This window comes from Sorghum bicolor, chromosome 3, assembly GCF_000003195.3.
Source record: "Sorghum bicolor cultivar BTx623 chromosome 3, Sorghum_bicolor_NCBIv3, whole genome shotgun sequence".
Taxonomy (NCBI): Eukaryota; Viridiplantae; Streptophyta; class Magnoliopsida; order Poales; family Poaceae; genus Sorghum; species Sorghum bicolor.
This window is the reverse complement of record NC_012872.2, coordinates 6,809,049-6,825,094: the sequence shown is the minus strand read 5'-3', so window position 1 is coordinate 6,825,094 and position 16,046 is coordinate 6,809,049. Positions and strand designations below refer to the sequence as shown.

At 48.2% G+C, this 16,046-nt stretch overlaps 1 protein-coding gene and 1 long non-coding RNA gene across 4 annotated transcripts; both read left to right on the top strand.

Annotated features, from left to right (window-relative positions):
- Window positions 7,715-11,109, top strand: LOC110434061. 2 transcript variants are annotated; one of them, XR_002451520.1, is made up of 4 exons: window positions 7,715-7,886; window positions 9,900-10,048; window positions 10,870-11,003; window positions 11,091-11,109. It is a non-coding gene; the product is annotated as an uncharacterized LOC110434061 (long non-coding RNA). The 2 variants fall into 2 exon arrangements; XR_002451519.1 differs by having other exon boundaries at window positions 9,900-10,073.
- LOC8060832 (LEAF RUST 10 DISEASE-RESISTANCE LOCUS RECEPTOR-LIKE PROTEIN KINASE-like 2.4) lies at window positions 11,710-15,613 on the top strand. 2 transcript variants are annotated; one of them, XM_021457721.1, is made up of 4 exons: window positions 11,710-12,734; window positions 13,658-13,693; window positions 13,934-15,140; window positions 15,235-15,613. In XM_021457721.1, exons 1-4 carry the CDS (start codon window positions 11,843-11,845, stop codon window positions 15,272-15,274), a joined length of 2,175 nt encoding a protein of 724 aa, XP_021313396.1. In that variant the 5' UTR covers window positions 11,710-11,842; the 3' UTR covers window positions 15,275-15,613. The 2 variants fall into 2 exon arrangements, with proteins under 2 accessions (XP_021313396.1, XP_002457398.2); XM_002457353.2 differs by having other exon boundaries at window positions 15,232-15,613.

Here is a 16,046-nt window from a genome sequence, read left to right as displayed (position 1 = left end):
TGGGGGGTTTTGCCAGGTCAAAGTTCCATGCCTCTCGGACAGATAACATTGCCTGTCCAATTCGGCACACCCGACCACTTCCGGACGGAGTTCATCAACTTCGTAGTCGCGGATTTCGACGGGACCTATCACGCCATACTGGGCCGCCCATCGCTGACAAAGTTCATGGCAGTCCCGCACTACTCATACCTAGTCCTTAAGATGCCCACGGAGAAGGGTGTCCTAACCGTCAGAGGCAACGTCTACACTGCGTACACCTGCGAAGAAGAAAGCTTCAAGATCACCGAGGCAATTGACCTCTCAATCCGCATGGCGGAAACAGCAAACCAAGCCGCACAGCTGCCTCCCGACCAGCTCTGATTTCCCGAACAGGCGACAGCCAGGAAGAACTCAAAATCCAAGGAGTACAAAGAAGTGCAGCTGGTCGAAGGCAACCCCGAGAAGACAGCCCTCATCGGGGCCAACCTGGATCCAAAATAGGAAGACGCGCTCGTCAGGTTTCTAAGGGACAACGTGAGCGTTTTCGCATGGAAACCCACAGACATGCCCGGTGTCCCACGAAACCTGATCGAGCACTCTTTAAATGTCTCGAAGACCGCAAGACCAATCAAGCAAAAACTGCGACGGTTCGCTCGTGACAAAAAGGAGGCTATTAGGACAGAAATAACACGGCTTCTAGCAGCCGGATTCATAAAAGAAGTGTATCACCCCGATTGGCTCGCCAATCCGGTTCTTGTACGCAAAAAGAATAATGAATGGAGAATGTGCGTTGATTACACTGATCTCAACAAACACTGTCCTAAAGATCCTTTTGGTCTCCCTCGCATCGACGAGGTGGTCGACTCAACGGCCGGATGCGAACTCCTCTCCTTTCTAGACTGCTACTCTGGTTATCACCAGATCTCGCTAAAGGAAGAAGATCAGATCAAAACATCCTTTATCACACCCTTCGGCGCATACTGCTACACGACCATGTCTTTCGGACTCAAAAACGCCGGAGCCACTTATCAAAGGGCCATCCAGCAATGCCTCCACGACGAGATTCGTGATGACCTCGTCGAGGCCTATGTGGACGACGTGGTCGTAAAAACAAGGGACGCGAGCACCCTAATCGACAACTTAGACCGAACCTTCAAGGCACTTAATAGGTACAAGTGGAAGCTCAACCCCAAGAAATGCATTTTCGGCGTTCCTTCCGGTCTACTGCTCGGCAACGTTGTCAGTCGCGACGGCATACGACCAAACCCTTCAAAAGTAAAGGCGGTACTCGACATGCGACCACCGAAGAACGTAAAGGATATCCAAAAGCTAACAGGATGTATGGCCGCCCTCAGTCGCTTCATCTCAAGGCTAGGAGAAAAAGGCCTCCCTTTCTTCAAACTGTTAAAAGCGTCGGAAAAATTTTCTTGGACAGAAGAAGCCGACACCGCATTCAACCAGCTTAAGACCTTCCTCACTTCACCACCTGTCCTTACAGCGCCTCAGCCCAATGAAGACCTACTCCTTTACATTGCTGCAACCGACAGGGTTGTCTCCACGGCAATAGTGGTCGAGCGAGGTGAACCAGGTCACGCCTACAAGGTCCAGAGACCAGTTTACTTCATAAGTGAAGTCTTAAACGAGTCCAAGGCCAGGTATCCACAAATACAGAAGCTCATATACGCCATTCTAATAACGTCAAGAAAGCTGAAGCACTACTTCGACGGCCATCGAGTCCTGGTGACAACCAGTTTCCCTCTCGGGGACATCCTGCGCAATAAAGACGCCAATGGCAGAATCGTGAAATGGGCAATGGAATTATGTCCATTTTCCCTGGAGTTCCAGAGTCGCACCACTGTCAAGTCTCAGGCCCTGGTCGATTTCATTGCTGAATGGACGGATCTCAACGAGCCTTCCGTTCCCGATGTCTCAGACCACTGGTCAATGTTCTTTGACGGGTCCTTGAACATCAACGGTGCCGGCGCTGGGATACTGTTCGTATCACCCAACAAGGACAAACTGCGTTACGTCCTTCGGATCCTTTTTCCGGCGTCAAACAACGTCGCCGAATACGAAGCATGCTTGCATGGCATAAGACTAGCCGTCGAACTGGGAGTCAAGCGCCTCTATGTTTATGGCGACTCTGCTTTGGTCATCAACCAGCTCAACAAGGAGTGGGACGCAACCCACGAGAAGATGGATCTCTACTGCAAAGAAATTCGCAAATGGGAAACCAACTTCTACGGCATAGAGTACATCCACGTGGTCCGGGATAAGAACCAAGCAGCAGATGCGTTGTCGAAGTTAGGCTCATCTCGGGCCCAGATCCCGCGGGGTATTTTCGTCCAGGACATCCACGAGCCGAGCGTAGGCTCCTCCCTGGTCGACAAGCAGCCCACCGAGGCAATGCTCATAGACGACGCCACTCCGACAACCGGTGGGCATGACTGGCGTACCCCGTTCATCAAATACATATCGGACGGGACAGGCCTTCAGGACAAAACAGAGAACGAGCGCCTCATTCGACGATCAAAGAACTACATCCTGGTCGACGGCAAACTCATGCGGAAAAACGCAAGCTCCGAAGTACTGCTCAAGTGCATACCCCAAGATGATGGTATCAAGCTCTTAGAGGACATACATGCTGGATCCTGCGGCAATCACGCCGCATCCAGAACGCTGGTCGGAAAGGCTTTCCGAGCAGGTTTTTATTGGCCAACCGCGGTCGGCGACGCAGAAAAACTGGTTCGACATTGTGAAGGATGCCAGTTTTTCGCTAAGAGGACCCACGTACCTGCCCACGAAATTCAAACCATCCCGTCGTCTTGGCCCTTTGCTTGCTGGGGGCTTGACATGATCGGGCCATTTAAACCAGCCCCGGGCAATTTCAAGTTTGTTTTCGTGTTAATCGACAAGTTCTCCAAGTGGATTGAATACATGCCTCTGGTCAAGGCAACCTCCGAGAAGGCTGTGGAGTTCCTCAATCAAATCATATACAGATTCGGCATCCCGAACAGCATAATCACCGACCTGGGCACTCAGTTTACTGGCACCGCTTTTTGGGACTTCTGCGATGACAGAGGCATAGTCATAAAATACGTGTCAGTGGCACATCCACGTGCCAACGGTCAAGTGGAACGTGCTAACGGAATGATCGTTGACGCCCTAAAGAAAAGGTTGTACACCGAAAACGACAGAGCACCCGGTCGATGGTTGAAAGAATTGCCGGCAGTGGTCTGGGGCCTCCGAACTCAGACCAGTCGAAACACAGGGGTGTCTCCCTACTTCATGGTGTACGGTGCAGAGGCGGTCCTGCCGTCTGACATACACTTCGGATCTCCTAGAATCGAACACTTCGACCAGGCGACCGCCGACAACGCCAGAGAACTCGAAATCAATTGCATGGAGGAAAAGCGTTTAGATTCTTGTCTCCGAACAGCAAAATATCTCGCGGCAGTCAGGCGATACTACAACAGGAACGTCAAGGACCGTTCCTTCGTGGTCGGCGATCTGGTACTTCGATGGAAAACAAGCCAGGAGGGAATGCACAAGCTATCCACTCCCTGGGAAGGACCCTTCGTGGTGACCGAGGTCACACGACCTACGTCCTACAGATTGGCATACCCAGACGGCACGCGAGTGCCTAACTCTTGGCACATCGACAAACTACGACGTTTCTATCCATAAAGTTTTAATAACTTTCCTTTGTAAGTATCTTATAATTGTTGATAATGAAATTCTCTATTTTTTGCCTGTACCTTGTCGCACACAGCACTCGGCAAAACTCCTGCAATGGATGCTCTTAACGACTACCAAGACGAATACGGTGACACGTCACTCAGATATTCTTACAGCGCTCAAAATAACAGTCATGACAAAAAGCAAACTTTATTACAAACTTTACATACAAAGTTTACAATAAATACCCTGACGGGCAGACACTAGTCTATTTCTACAGACTACTCTATTGGCCTAGCTGCTCGGGCTGATCACCCGCCTGGCCCTGCTGCCCGGACGAAGGGGTCGGGGCCACCGGCGCCTGGCTGGTCGAGACCGCAGGCGTCGACCGCCCATCTCCCGCAACGGACGCGCCCGACAACTCCCTGGCCGACCTATCTGAGCTCGGCTGGTCGGGGGGAGTGGCCGTTCCGCACAGATTGATGTCGCCGATCACTGTCGACGACAAGTCCAGCAGACTACCCCGAAGCTCGTCCGCTTCCTGTGGACCGACTTCCTTCGGGTACCCCTTCTCCAGCCTGCTCAAGTCGACCAGGGGGTAGTGGGCGCGCACCATGCTGAGGACGTGCGCGCCGGCAAACTCCCCGGCGTCCTTCACGAACTGCTGGAGCCAGTCCCACGCCCGTTGCGCCTTCTCGACCGGGGTCAACTGCGGCGCGCGGGGCTGGCTCTCCGGGAGCTCGGGACTGATTAGGTCTAGGACCGGGGACACTCCTTTCCAGATCCTGCAACAGTTGACCTTCCAGGAGTCCCGGTCCTTGATCAGATCATCCAGGTGCTTCTTGGCGTTCACCTTGAGCACTGCAAATGAAACAAAGCGTTATTTTCGGCATACCAAACAAACAAAGGGGCGACAAGCAGCAGCTAACAAGACGGCACCCATTACCAGATAATTCCCGGTCCTTTCGACCCAATTCCTCTCCTGCTCGCCGCCCGGACTCCAGCGCACCGGCGAGCTGTTGGCTGAGCTGCTCCTTCTCTTGTCGGAGGCGCGCCACCTCCTCCTCCAAGTCTGCGTGAATCATAAACTGGTTAGTAAAGCAAACTACACAAGTACGCAAAGCTGCTCGGAGCGTGTGACTAACCTTCTCGCTGCCGGTACTGATCGGCCAAGCGACGAGTGAGGTCGAGACGACGCTCCTCTTGGGCACTCATCTCGGCCACCTTCTCCCCGACTTCCGACCACAGCCGGTCTACCTCTGCGGCAAGGGCCTTGTTCTCGGCCACGACGCCTTCTATCTGGTCAAAGCACCGTTTCCGGTACTTTGCCGTTTTCATTGCGCCCTACAAAGCGAGCATATAACGACCATGCAAGACAAGGCATAGAATGTACAGCAGTACAAAAATCCGCTTACCTTGACTTCGTCGACGAGGCGCTTGGCCGCGCGCTCCACCCTGGCGGCCTCCTCGGTCTCGGCGAGCTCCTCATGCCCGATAAAGTGATCCCCGCGTTGGTGCCACACATAAACGTGTTGGCGGCCATCACGGGGACGACCTTCAATCTCCTCCACCTCGTCATCGGAGGCCGCCCGGGTTTCCTCCTCCTGCGCTGCGTCACCCCCGGTGGTGGTCCCAGGTATTACTGGCCCTCGGACCAGACCTGGGGAGCCTGCAGCCGAAGAGGTTCCTGCTCGGGGCGGCGTGGGGACTTCACTCCCCCCGGCAGGAGGAGCGGTCGGGGATCTTCCCTCCTCTTCTGTGGAGCCAGCTGGGGGAGCCTCTTCAGCCCTGGTCGGGCTGCCTGTCGTAGTCGGTGCCGCGGTCGGGAGCCCCTCGGTGCTCCCAGGCGCGACTGCAGCTGTAGGCTGCTCTGTGGTCTGGGGGGCCGTATCTTCAGCAGCGCGGACAGGCTCGCCCGTCCCCTGGCTGGCAGCCTGGCCGGGGTCGACATCCGACGCCGCACTACAAGAACAAAAGTGTAATTTCAAAAAAAAAAAAATCAAAGAGGAGTCCAAAATACGTAAGTCGAACACTTACAGGTCTGATCGACGGTGGGTCGCGGTGAACCTCCTCCTCGCCCGGCCGGTCGGCACCTGCGCCCCCATCTCGACAACTTGCGGTGCAGGGGCGTCGCTGGCCACTCGATCAGTAGCGGCTAGACTTGGGCCAGGAGGCTTGGCCCATTACGAGACGAGTTCAAGGCTTGATCCGGTAGCCTGGGGTTTCGCGCAAGGAAGCAAGATGTGGAGGTCAAGCAGAATTCTAGTCGGTTAGAATAGGAATTGATATCAAATTATCCATGACAATTGTAACCGACTAGGACTAGTTTCCAGATCTGTAACCCTGCCCTCCAGACTATATAAGGAGGGGCAAGGGACCCCCCTAGGACACATCATATTCTCTCAACACAAATCAATACAACCAGACGCAGGACGTAGGTATTACGCCAACTCGGCGGCCGAACCTGGATAAAAAGCTTGTCCGTGTCTTGCGTCACCATCGAGTTCGTAGTTTGCGCACCGTCTACCGATAAACTACTACCGTGGGTATACCCCAAGGTAGACTGCCGACCAGCTTTCGTCGACAACTATGTAATTAGTTTTTATTTTCATCTATATTTCATGCTCCATGCATGTGCTGCAAAATTCGATGTGACGGGGAATCTTGAAAAAAATTTGGTTTTTGGGTGAACTAAACAATGCATTAGCTCTATCTTGGAAAAAGTTCCTCAAACTTTAAAATCAGACATCTTACTTTATGAACTCTTAAAATCATTTCAGTTACCTCCCTACCATGGTTTTTTTTAGTTCCCCTACCATGGTTTATAGTTGTTCTGAAGGTGGTTTTGTCCTTTATAAGTTTAAATAAATTTAAAAATGGTAAATATTTTATAAGATTTCTAAATTACAAAAATATTTCTATGCTTTTAAAAATTCCAAAAAAAGGGAGAGAGATAGATTGGGATACGAGAAATTTAAATAAAATATTTATAGCCCATAAAGTATGTGCAGATGCTTCAATATATTTAGCTCTAGAAAAATATGAAAGTATCTAAAGAAAGTCTAGAAATACCTTGAAGCATTCTAACTGATATGTAAATATGTTTTTGAAACTTTTCACAACAAAATACATAATATGTGACCAACTTGAATATATTCAGTATTAATGTAAGTTACATTCATGCTAGTTGTATCTCATATTTTTTTATATGCAAAGTTTTTAGTACATGTATATGCATTGATTATAGTGTTTTCTGAATTATATTGAATTTTCTATATATGTTTTCTATTTTTCTAGAGCTAAAACTAACTTTATGTATCTAAATATGTTTTCATGAGCTCTAAATAATTTGTTTGGATTTGTCCTATCTGAATCCATCTCTAGTTTGTTTAGAATTTTTAAAATCTTATAAACATTTTTGTGGTTTAAAATTTTATTAAGTATTTACTCTCTCTTTTTTACTAAAAAAACTCAAAACAGACTTCAAAACCACTTCATACTACATCATCTCTACTATAATGGACCAGTTGAAATTACGCTTAGTCTACACAAGATTTTGTCCCCAGCAGAGATGATATATCCTCCATCCACACAGGATTTTGTACCTAGGAAAAACACAGCATAAAAATCAATGACTATCTATTCTAGGAAGGCTTCGCCACGATCCACCAGACCAGGGCAACTCCAGGCTTCAACCCGAGGCTTCAACGCGTGACCTCCTTGCCCCGCGACCTCGGCCACGCGCAAGCCGCAAGCCGAGTTCGATTCCCAGCGTCTTCGATTTCCCACCGAATAGCAAAAAAAAAAAGACTCAGCCATCCCTTCCCTTCTCCCGCACGCCTGGCGCTCGCCCAAGCATCCATGCAGCCGCCGCCACCGCTGGTCCTCCTGTCCCGACGTGTGTGGCCCCTTCCGACGCACGCCATGGCCGCCATCATCTTTGGATCGCATTGCCGATTGCCATGGAGGCTGATCGGAGAGCAAACCAGACAGCTGCCATGGAGGGGAAGAGCATGGTGATGTCAACGCTGGGGATTAGGATCGGGGTCCGCCTGGGCCTCACGTCCACCCCCTGGGACGGTGCCTCGTCCTTTGCGAGGGATGCGAGGGTCACTGTCGAGTGGGTGGAGCAACACCTCCGCTGCCTCCTCACGTCAACGGCACCAAGAGCAGGGTCACCTTCCACGAGTTCCTCTACTATCTCAAGTTTCTTGCTTCGCTTTATCCTCGTGCGCCTCCTATCTCCCTTGTAGCCTTCTGTCCTTCCATTTGTTTGAGCTCCTGCTATCGAGGCCTTGTTTAGATGGAGAGTGAAAAAATTTTGGGTGTCACATCGAATGTTTTGTAGGATGTCGAAAGGGGTATTCGAATACTAATAAAAAAACTAATTATATGACTCGTCTGGAAACTGCGAGACAAATTTATTAAGCCTAATTAATCCATCATTAGTATATGTAGATTACTGTAGCACTTAAGGCTAATTATGGACTAACTAGGCTTAAAAGATTCGTCTCGTGATTTCCATAATTAGTTTATTTTTTTATATATATTTATTACTTCATGCATGTGTCCAAACATTCGATGTGATGGATAAAATGTTTTTGGGTTGGGAACTAAACAAGGCCCGAATCTGCACCAAGAAAGTAGCATTGACTTGGGTGCTGCTCGAACCGCTACATCGTCACCTTGTTCCCTACTTCGGATCTATCTGCTGATACATTTTTTTCTTCTTTTTTTCTCCTCCATATGAGTTGTATTGCATGTTCTTTGAAATGGAAAAAACATTCAGATAAAAATTAGGAAAGAAAATAATTACCTTGTTTGGTGTTTGTCAATGCCAAGTGGTTAATTGTGTTTAGCGCAAGATGTTACAGGCAATAGAAAATGCAAATGAGGGCACCTAGGCCTTGTTTAGTTGCTGCCCCAAAAAAATTCGAGATATTGTAGCACTTGACAAATATTTTTCAATCATAGATTAACTAGGCTCAAAAGATTCGTATCATAAATTACAGACAAACTGTGCAATTAGTTTTTATTTTCATCTATATTTAATGCTCAATGCATACGTCTAAAGATTTGATGTGACGGTAAATCTTGAAAATTTTTTGGTTTTTGGGAGGAAGTAAACAAGAACTAGGAGCAAATGGATACCCATTTCAATTAGATGTGGGAAAACGTCCCTTATATCTTTCAGATGCATTTTCCAATATTGTACACCACCTTTTTCTTATTCCTCACCGTGGGCATTTTAGCAACCACTCGTGGCACTATTACTACAATATTGTTGAAAATTCTCCTATTTCACTCTTTATAAATATTTCAAAAAGTGTAGATCACTACCCTGTTTAGCTTTCAATGTTGAGATTTAGGCACTTTCCTTGCTACCTCTTTCTACTATGCTCTGATATAGGCGGAGTCAACCTGGGGCTGTTGTTGTAGCTGAGTGAAGTTTTTCCAATAGAGGATTTGATCTCAAACCGCCTTTACAATAGGCAACATAAACATAGGTGAAGGCTGGTCCCCAAGGGACTGTTGCATATCACACAATGTTCTTGGTGTGACCACCCTCTTTTTTTAAGGGTTTGTGACATAAGAATTTTATCTCGCACCAGAATCTAGGTGAAGATCTTGCATTTTTCTCCATTTGTACTCTCCAAATGAATTCAATACTTAACAAGGTGAGAGCCTTTAAATTGGATTCTATAAGTACAATCGGTGGAGTACATTTTTCTGTCCCACACTTGCAAATTGGCAAGAACATTGGGGACATCAATCTCAACGTCCCTCCAGTTCTGTATTTTTTCGGTGTAGATTTCTATGTCCTGACGTCGTGCAAATACCAAATTACAGGTCGGACTTTTCATCTGCTTATGATAAAGAATTGTGCTGATAATTTATCATTCATAGCTCACTTTGTTGGGAGATAACATACCGGCTCGGCTTGCAGAATCCCTCAGCCACCATCATTTTTCATCTGAGAACTTGATAAGTAGTAAGAAATGTTCCTTCTGGCGGTTTTCTGAACCAATACTGGTTTTACCTTCTGTTTGACATCAGAGAAGATCCTTACCTAGCTGAACAAAATTAAAGTGAGGGTAACTAATGCTTTCTGGTGATGTGGTTAGAGGGCTTCACTTTTGTGTTGTTTTCTTCACTTTGCAGTAGATGTTTCCCCAGCAAGACTATTTTTTTGGATATTGATTACTTGTTTAATTCCCATTGCTCATTGTCATTGTTTGCAGAAATTAGGGGCTTACTTCCAAGTCTGCTTTATGTTTGCTTACGAGCTATGATTACCATTTTTTGTGCTGCAAAAGGTGCTAAATTAACTGGCTGAACAAGCCAGTGCTCCTTGAACCACAGAGACTTGATCTGCAGATTCTTCCATTGGGTAATGTTTCATATTTGACCACTTTGTAAGTTCGATATCTTTACAACCAGTCTCCAAACCATGATGTTTATTTTAGATTTTGTCTTCCCAATTATCTTGACCCATTCCAGCTAAATAATTAGTTGTACCAATATTAAATACACTAACAAATTCAAAACATAAATAATAAACTAACAGAGTCATTGAGAGGCACTTGCAGATGTTTTCTCACACGGAAATAAAAAGGTAGCAGGATGTTGCTCGGAGAAAGTATCTCTGATTTGGGTTGCTTTCTATTACAGAGTTCTTGAATCTTTGGCTCACAAGTAGGTGATACAGTTTGTATTTAGACTATGTAGATAGTAGACCTTTAATCCTTCACTGACCCAGCAATGGATTAGAAATGTTGGGTTCTTGATTGATTGCACTCTAAATGGATTTTTTGGTTTATTTTTGGACTACTTCTCACATTTGTTTTTAACTCATGCAACAATGTGGAGTTAACCAAGATATCTCACACCATGAATGTTTTCATGGCCTTGCTTGAAGAGGCCATTCTCGGATGGCACTCAGATAATGCTTGACATTTTTTTATTTGAGAAACAACAACATGCATATTTATTAAAGAAAAAATGGATTGTGGCATCTGTTATGTTTATTTTTTTTGGCACAGATACTCCACCTTTATGAATCCCACTAGACAAATAATTTGGCAGGGTTTTCTTCAGTTAATAGCATAGATTCATAGTTTTTATTATAATTGCAGGCAGCTTTCTATGTAGTTTTCATATTTGAGTTCACCAGTACTAATCCCTATTCTACTAATATATGATCGTTGCTAGAGAGGCGGGAGGAACAAAATGACTAATACTAGAGGCAACACGCAATACAAAGTTCTATCTCCAGCATGCATTGGACGGGAGGAATAGGAACAAAATATTATCAGTGCTGCAATGAAGTATAGGGTTCATATGAGGTGTTTAATGTCTTTCTCTAAATAAATATAAGATTATTGTAATGGGCTGGCAATGTACAATATTTAACCACTAAATTTTATATGCAGGGTCTTTTTCTCGTGTTAATCTTAGGCTTTTATGCACAAGTGTTTCTCTGGTTATATACATGGTCTTATAGTAAAAATAGAACCCTGAAAAAATTGTCATTTAGTTGTTTTTATGTGCATCCTTGAAATAAAACCGTAGCGTTAGCACGGGCACTATACTAGTGAAGGTAATTGGAACGTTTTGAGAGAGTTTAATAAGATGTAAGATATTTGATTTTGAATTTTTAGAAAAAAAAAACAAAGTACGACAATAATTCAGGGATAGAATGAACTTCTTTTTCTTTCAGTCGTCACCTATTCCGTACTCGCCTACTCGTACAAATCTGTTGATGCAAACATGAGCATAAACACGTAGGCGTGCGCCATGGACCAAATCGCACTCAGCACATGGGCATGGCCTTGTTTAGTTCTAAAATATTTTGCAAAATCGACACTGTAGCTCTTTCGTTTGTATTTGACAAATATTATTCAATCATAGACTAACTATGCTCAAAAGATTCGTCTCGTCAATTTCGACCGAACTGTGCAATTAGTTTTTATTTTTGTCTATATTTAATACTTTATGCATGTATCTAAAGATTCGATGTGACGGGGAATCTGAAAAATTTTGCAAATTTTTTGGAACTAAACAAGGCCAGGCATCCAGCCAATAAAACCGACGGAAAGTCAAATCAAGTTCACACGTACACGGTGCACCCCAAAAGGTCCGAGAAAGAGAAATTTAATTTCAACTCCAAGCTCAAACAAGTCAAATGGCCCCTGTTCTTGTCCAAAGTATACAGACACCTTCTTCCTCGCCATTGCCAGACACCACCAACCATCATTGCCAGATGATCGCCGCCATGGCCGTGCATGCCCGGCCACTGCTCCTCTCCACCCTAACATTCCTAGCAGTCCACGCGGCGACAGCAGCAGCAGCTGCTGCTGCCGCGACAAGCTGCGCGCCGAGGACATGCGGCAACCTGACCATCGCCTACCCGTTCTGGCTTCCGCCGGACCAGCAGCCTTCCTCCTCCTCCTCCTCCTCCTCCTCCTCGGCGCCGCCGTGCGGGCCGAGCGCCTTCCAGGTGGACTGCCGCGACGGCCGCGCGTCGCTGGCGCGCTCGTTCCGCGGCGCCTACAAGCTCCTCCGCGTGTCCTACGCCGACCGCACCGTCGTGGTGGCCAACGACAACGTCCAGACCGACGCCACCGGCTGCCCCGTGCCGCGCATCGACGTCTCCGCCAGCCTCAGCTTCGCGCCCTTCACGGCCAGCAGCGCCAACGCGCAGCTCGTCTTCCTCTTCAACTGCACCGGCGGCGGCGGCAAGCCGCCGACGCCGGCCGGGTTCGTCAACGTGACGTGCCCGGGGGCGCAGGCCGTGGTGCGGCTCGACGCGAGGTACAACACCACCGACGCGAGGGCGGTGGCCGGGGGCTGCGACTACTCGGTCGTGCCGGTGATGGTGGGGTCCAGCTCCGGCGGCGGTGCGAGCGCCGGGGACTATCCGCGGCTGCTGAGGGACGGGTACCTGCTGGAATGGCGGGCGTCGCCTGGGGACTGCACGGCGTGCAATGCCAGCGGCGGCCAGTGCGGGTACGACTCCGGCGCGGATGCGTTCGCCTGCATTTGCGACGACGGGGCCTCGCGTCCGGCAAGATGCGGTATGCGTATCTATCTGGCTCCGTAGTCTGTACTTCCTATTCCTGAGCTTCTTTTTATTTATATTTATTTTGTTGCAGTTTGTTCATTTTCGAAACTGAAAATAGTACTCTCTCTATCCCAAATTGTAAGTCGTTTGAACACACTGTAAGACGCAAAATTTTAATCCGTAAATAGCATCCTGACAGAACAACGATGTGGTCCTCTCTTTTCGCCCATCGCAATCACCATTCACCAAACTATATATTTGCTGGCTAAATGTGGACTTGTGGAGGCTTCAGGCTTACCTTCTTATCCTTGACTTTTCAATCAAATCACAAAGGATCAGAACAAGATTGAACTAAATACGTGTCTCTAAAATGGCATTCCATTGATCTGATTACGGCCATTTTCAGCATGCATTCATCGTGTGAATTGGACGAGTTCACGGCAGTCAGTGGCCTTTTACCTAATTTAAATTTTGTTCGTCTACGCGTTCCTGCGATGCAATGCTTGTGGCTCTGGGTAGGATACGATCAGTTTAAACGTACGTCTCTGTCCACTTACAGTTTGAATACGACATTTGTGCATACGCATGCCAGCTTTTATACAAATGAAGAAGTCGTCTGGTGTTTGCCTTCGTGTTACTGGCTTGGAGACTTGGAGAGTTAGTAGGAGATTAGGAGTTGAGAGATGCAGATTATTAGTCTTACCAGCTACGTGTTTTGGTTACGAAATCGATGACAGCTATAGTGACAATAGTCATCTAATTTGGTCATACATGCTTCCTGAGCACGACAAATGTGTCACTGTCAGTTTAATTAGTCTCTTACAGATCTATAGGCTTGGATTATTCAGCAATTGTCAGAGAAAAACTTCCATCAGCTTCTTGATTGATGCCATTGTTTATTTACTGAAATCAAAGTCAAATGCCTCTTCCTTGCAGATGCAAAGAAGTCCAACAGGAAGGTGATTCTGATAGGTACGTATATATATCTTCCAGCAAAGTACACATAAAGTACATGCATATGCTTTGCATGTGTTCACATGATAAGTTCAAGTTAACTCCTTAATTAAATAGACGCGAAGTCGTGTTCTAGAAAAAAAAATGAGTTTGGATACTACAAATCATGATTACTGTATATCAAAAAAAATCATAATTATTGTACTTTATTACAAGCTGCATTGCAACCCACTGATACATTCTGGTATCCAATTTCAGTGTCTCTGACGATCACATTCGGCCTGTTGTTGGCACTCCTCGTCATAATCCTCAAGTTCCATCGACAAATACGCAGTTTCAGCTTATTCAGCTTCATGGACAGCAGCAGCAGCAGCAGCAAAGACACTGCAAACGTGGAAAAACTGCTGCAAAAGTACGGATCACTCGCTCCCAAGCGATACCGGTACTCCGAGCTGAAGAGAATAACCAAATCTTTCCAGCACAAGCTCGGGGAAGGCGGCTATGGCGCTGTGTTCAGTGGCGTCCTGACCGCCGGCGGCAACCGCGCGCGCGAGGTCGCCGTCAAGATCCTGCACCACTCGAGACCCAACGGCGAGGAGTTCCTGAACGAGGTGATCAGCATCGGCCGGACGTCCCACGTGAACATCGTCACCCTCCTCGGGTTCTGCCTCGAGGGCTCCAGGCGCGCGCTGGTGTACGAGTACATGCCCAACGGCTCGCTGGACAGGTACATCTACTCCGTGCAGGACCCGGCGGCCGGCACGGCGCCGCCGTCGCTGGGGTGGGAGGCGCTGCAGGAGATCGCCGCCGGCATCGCGCGGGGGCTGGAGTACCTGCACGAGGGGTGCAGCACGCGGATCATCCACTTCGACATCAAGCCCCAGAACGTGCTCCTGGACGCCGACCTCCGCCCCAAGATCGCCGACTTCGGGATGGCCAAGCTGTGCAACCCCAAGGAGAGCATCCTGTCGATGGCGGACGCGCGGGGCACCGTCGGGTTCATCGCGCCCGAGGTCTTCTCCCGCGGGTTCGGTGTCGTCTCGACCAAGTCCGACGTGTACAGCTACGGGATGCTGCTGCTCGAGATGGTCGCCGGGAGGAGCAACGCCGCCAAGGCCTACGGCGCCGAGAACAATAAGTCCAGCGGCGACCTCTTCTTCCCGCTCTGGGTGTACGACCACCTGCTCGAGGACGGCGGCGTGCTGCAGGGCGGTGACCATGGCGCGGGAGCCGGCGCCGGAGCAGCAGGCGAGGAGATCGCGAGGAAGATGGCGCTGATCGGGCTCTGGTGCATCCAGACCGTGCCCGCGAGCAGGCCGTCCATGAGCAGGGTGCTGGAGATGCTGGAGAGGAGCATCGACGAGCTCGCCATGCCGCCCCGGCCGTACCACGCTTCTCCGTCCAACTCCCCGTCGCCGTCGCACCCGTCCAGCTATCCGTCTTCCACCTCGGATTTCACCCAACGGTGAGCGTCTGGTTTGCACATTTTGCAATAATCAATGTCGACTGTCTGTTGTTCGTGATCACTGACGGAATTAAATTGCTTCCTCGATCAGCAGCTCTAGATTGCGTACACCGGAGAGCACAGCCACAGCGTAACATAAGCATAACAAAAAGGATTGAAGAAGAAAAGAAGAATAACAGATTGGCAACACGTACGTTGGTTTGTGCAGTTTGGGTAGAGGAGCAAATACGGAGCATGAACATGATGTAGTACAAATGTAATGTGTGCAGGTTAACGATCTACGTAGTACATAGGTTAGATTAGATGATAGAGTATATATAGAATCAAAAATAGGTTTGGTTAATGCAAGCAACACGAAAGTTAAGATGGCCGGTACAGGCAGGGATTATGTGTACGTAGTGCAAGGGAAGGGCCTGCCTGGGAGAGCCCCGTCAGCTCCAGATTTAACTAAAAGAGATTCAGATCCAAATTTTCAAGTTAAACGCTTCTAGCTCTATCGTGATACGATCCATCAAAACGGTGTCCACTAAATTGGTAGATCAAATCCAAGTTTGGTGAAGTTGAAAAAAGGACCCACTACTCTCCACTGGTTATACAAAAATAACTATTCATCTTCTATATATTTCGCTTCTTCCTCATCCGTCCTCCATTGTCGCTACTTCTTCCTTGCCCGTCCTTTGTCCACCGAAGCTCGCGTGCGCCACCGTCGGAGCCCCAGCCACGTCACGAGCTCCGCCGGCTGCGTCCAGCGCCGACCCCGTGCGCCCTGGGGCGGCCGTGCCCGCTAACCACACCCACATGGGCCCCACGCCCCGCTCAACCACACCCACGTCATGCCGTGGCTACGTGTTTTTTTTTACAGAGAAAGAAGTGTCGGGATAAAGTAGAGGAAAAGAGAGGACGAAG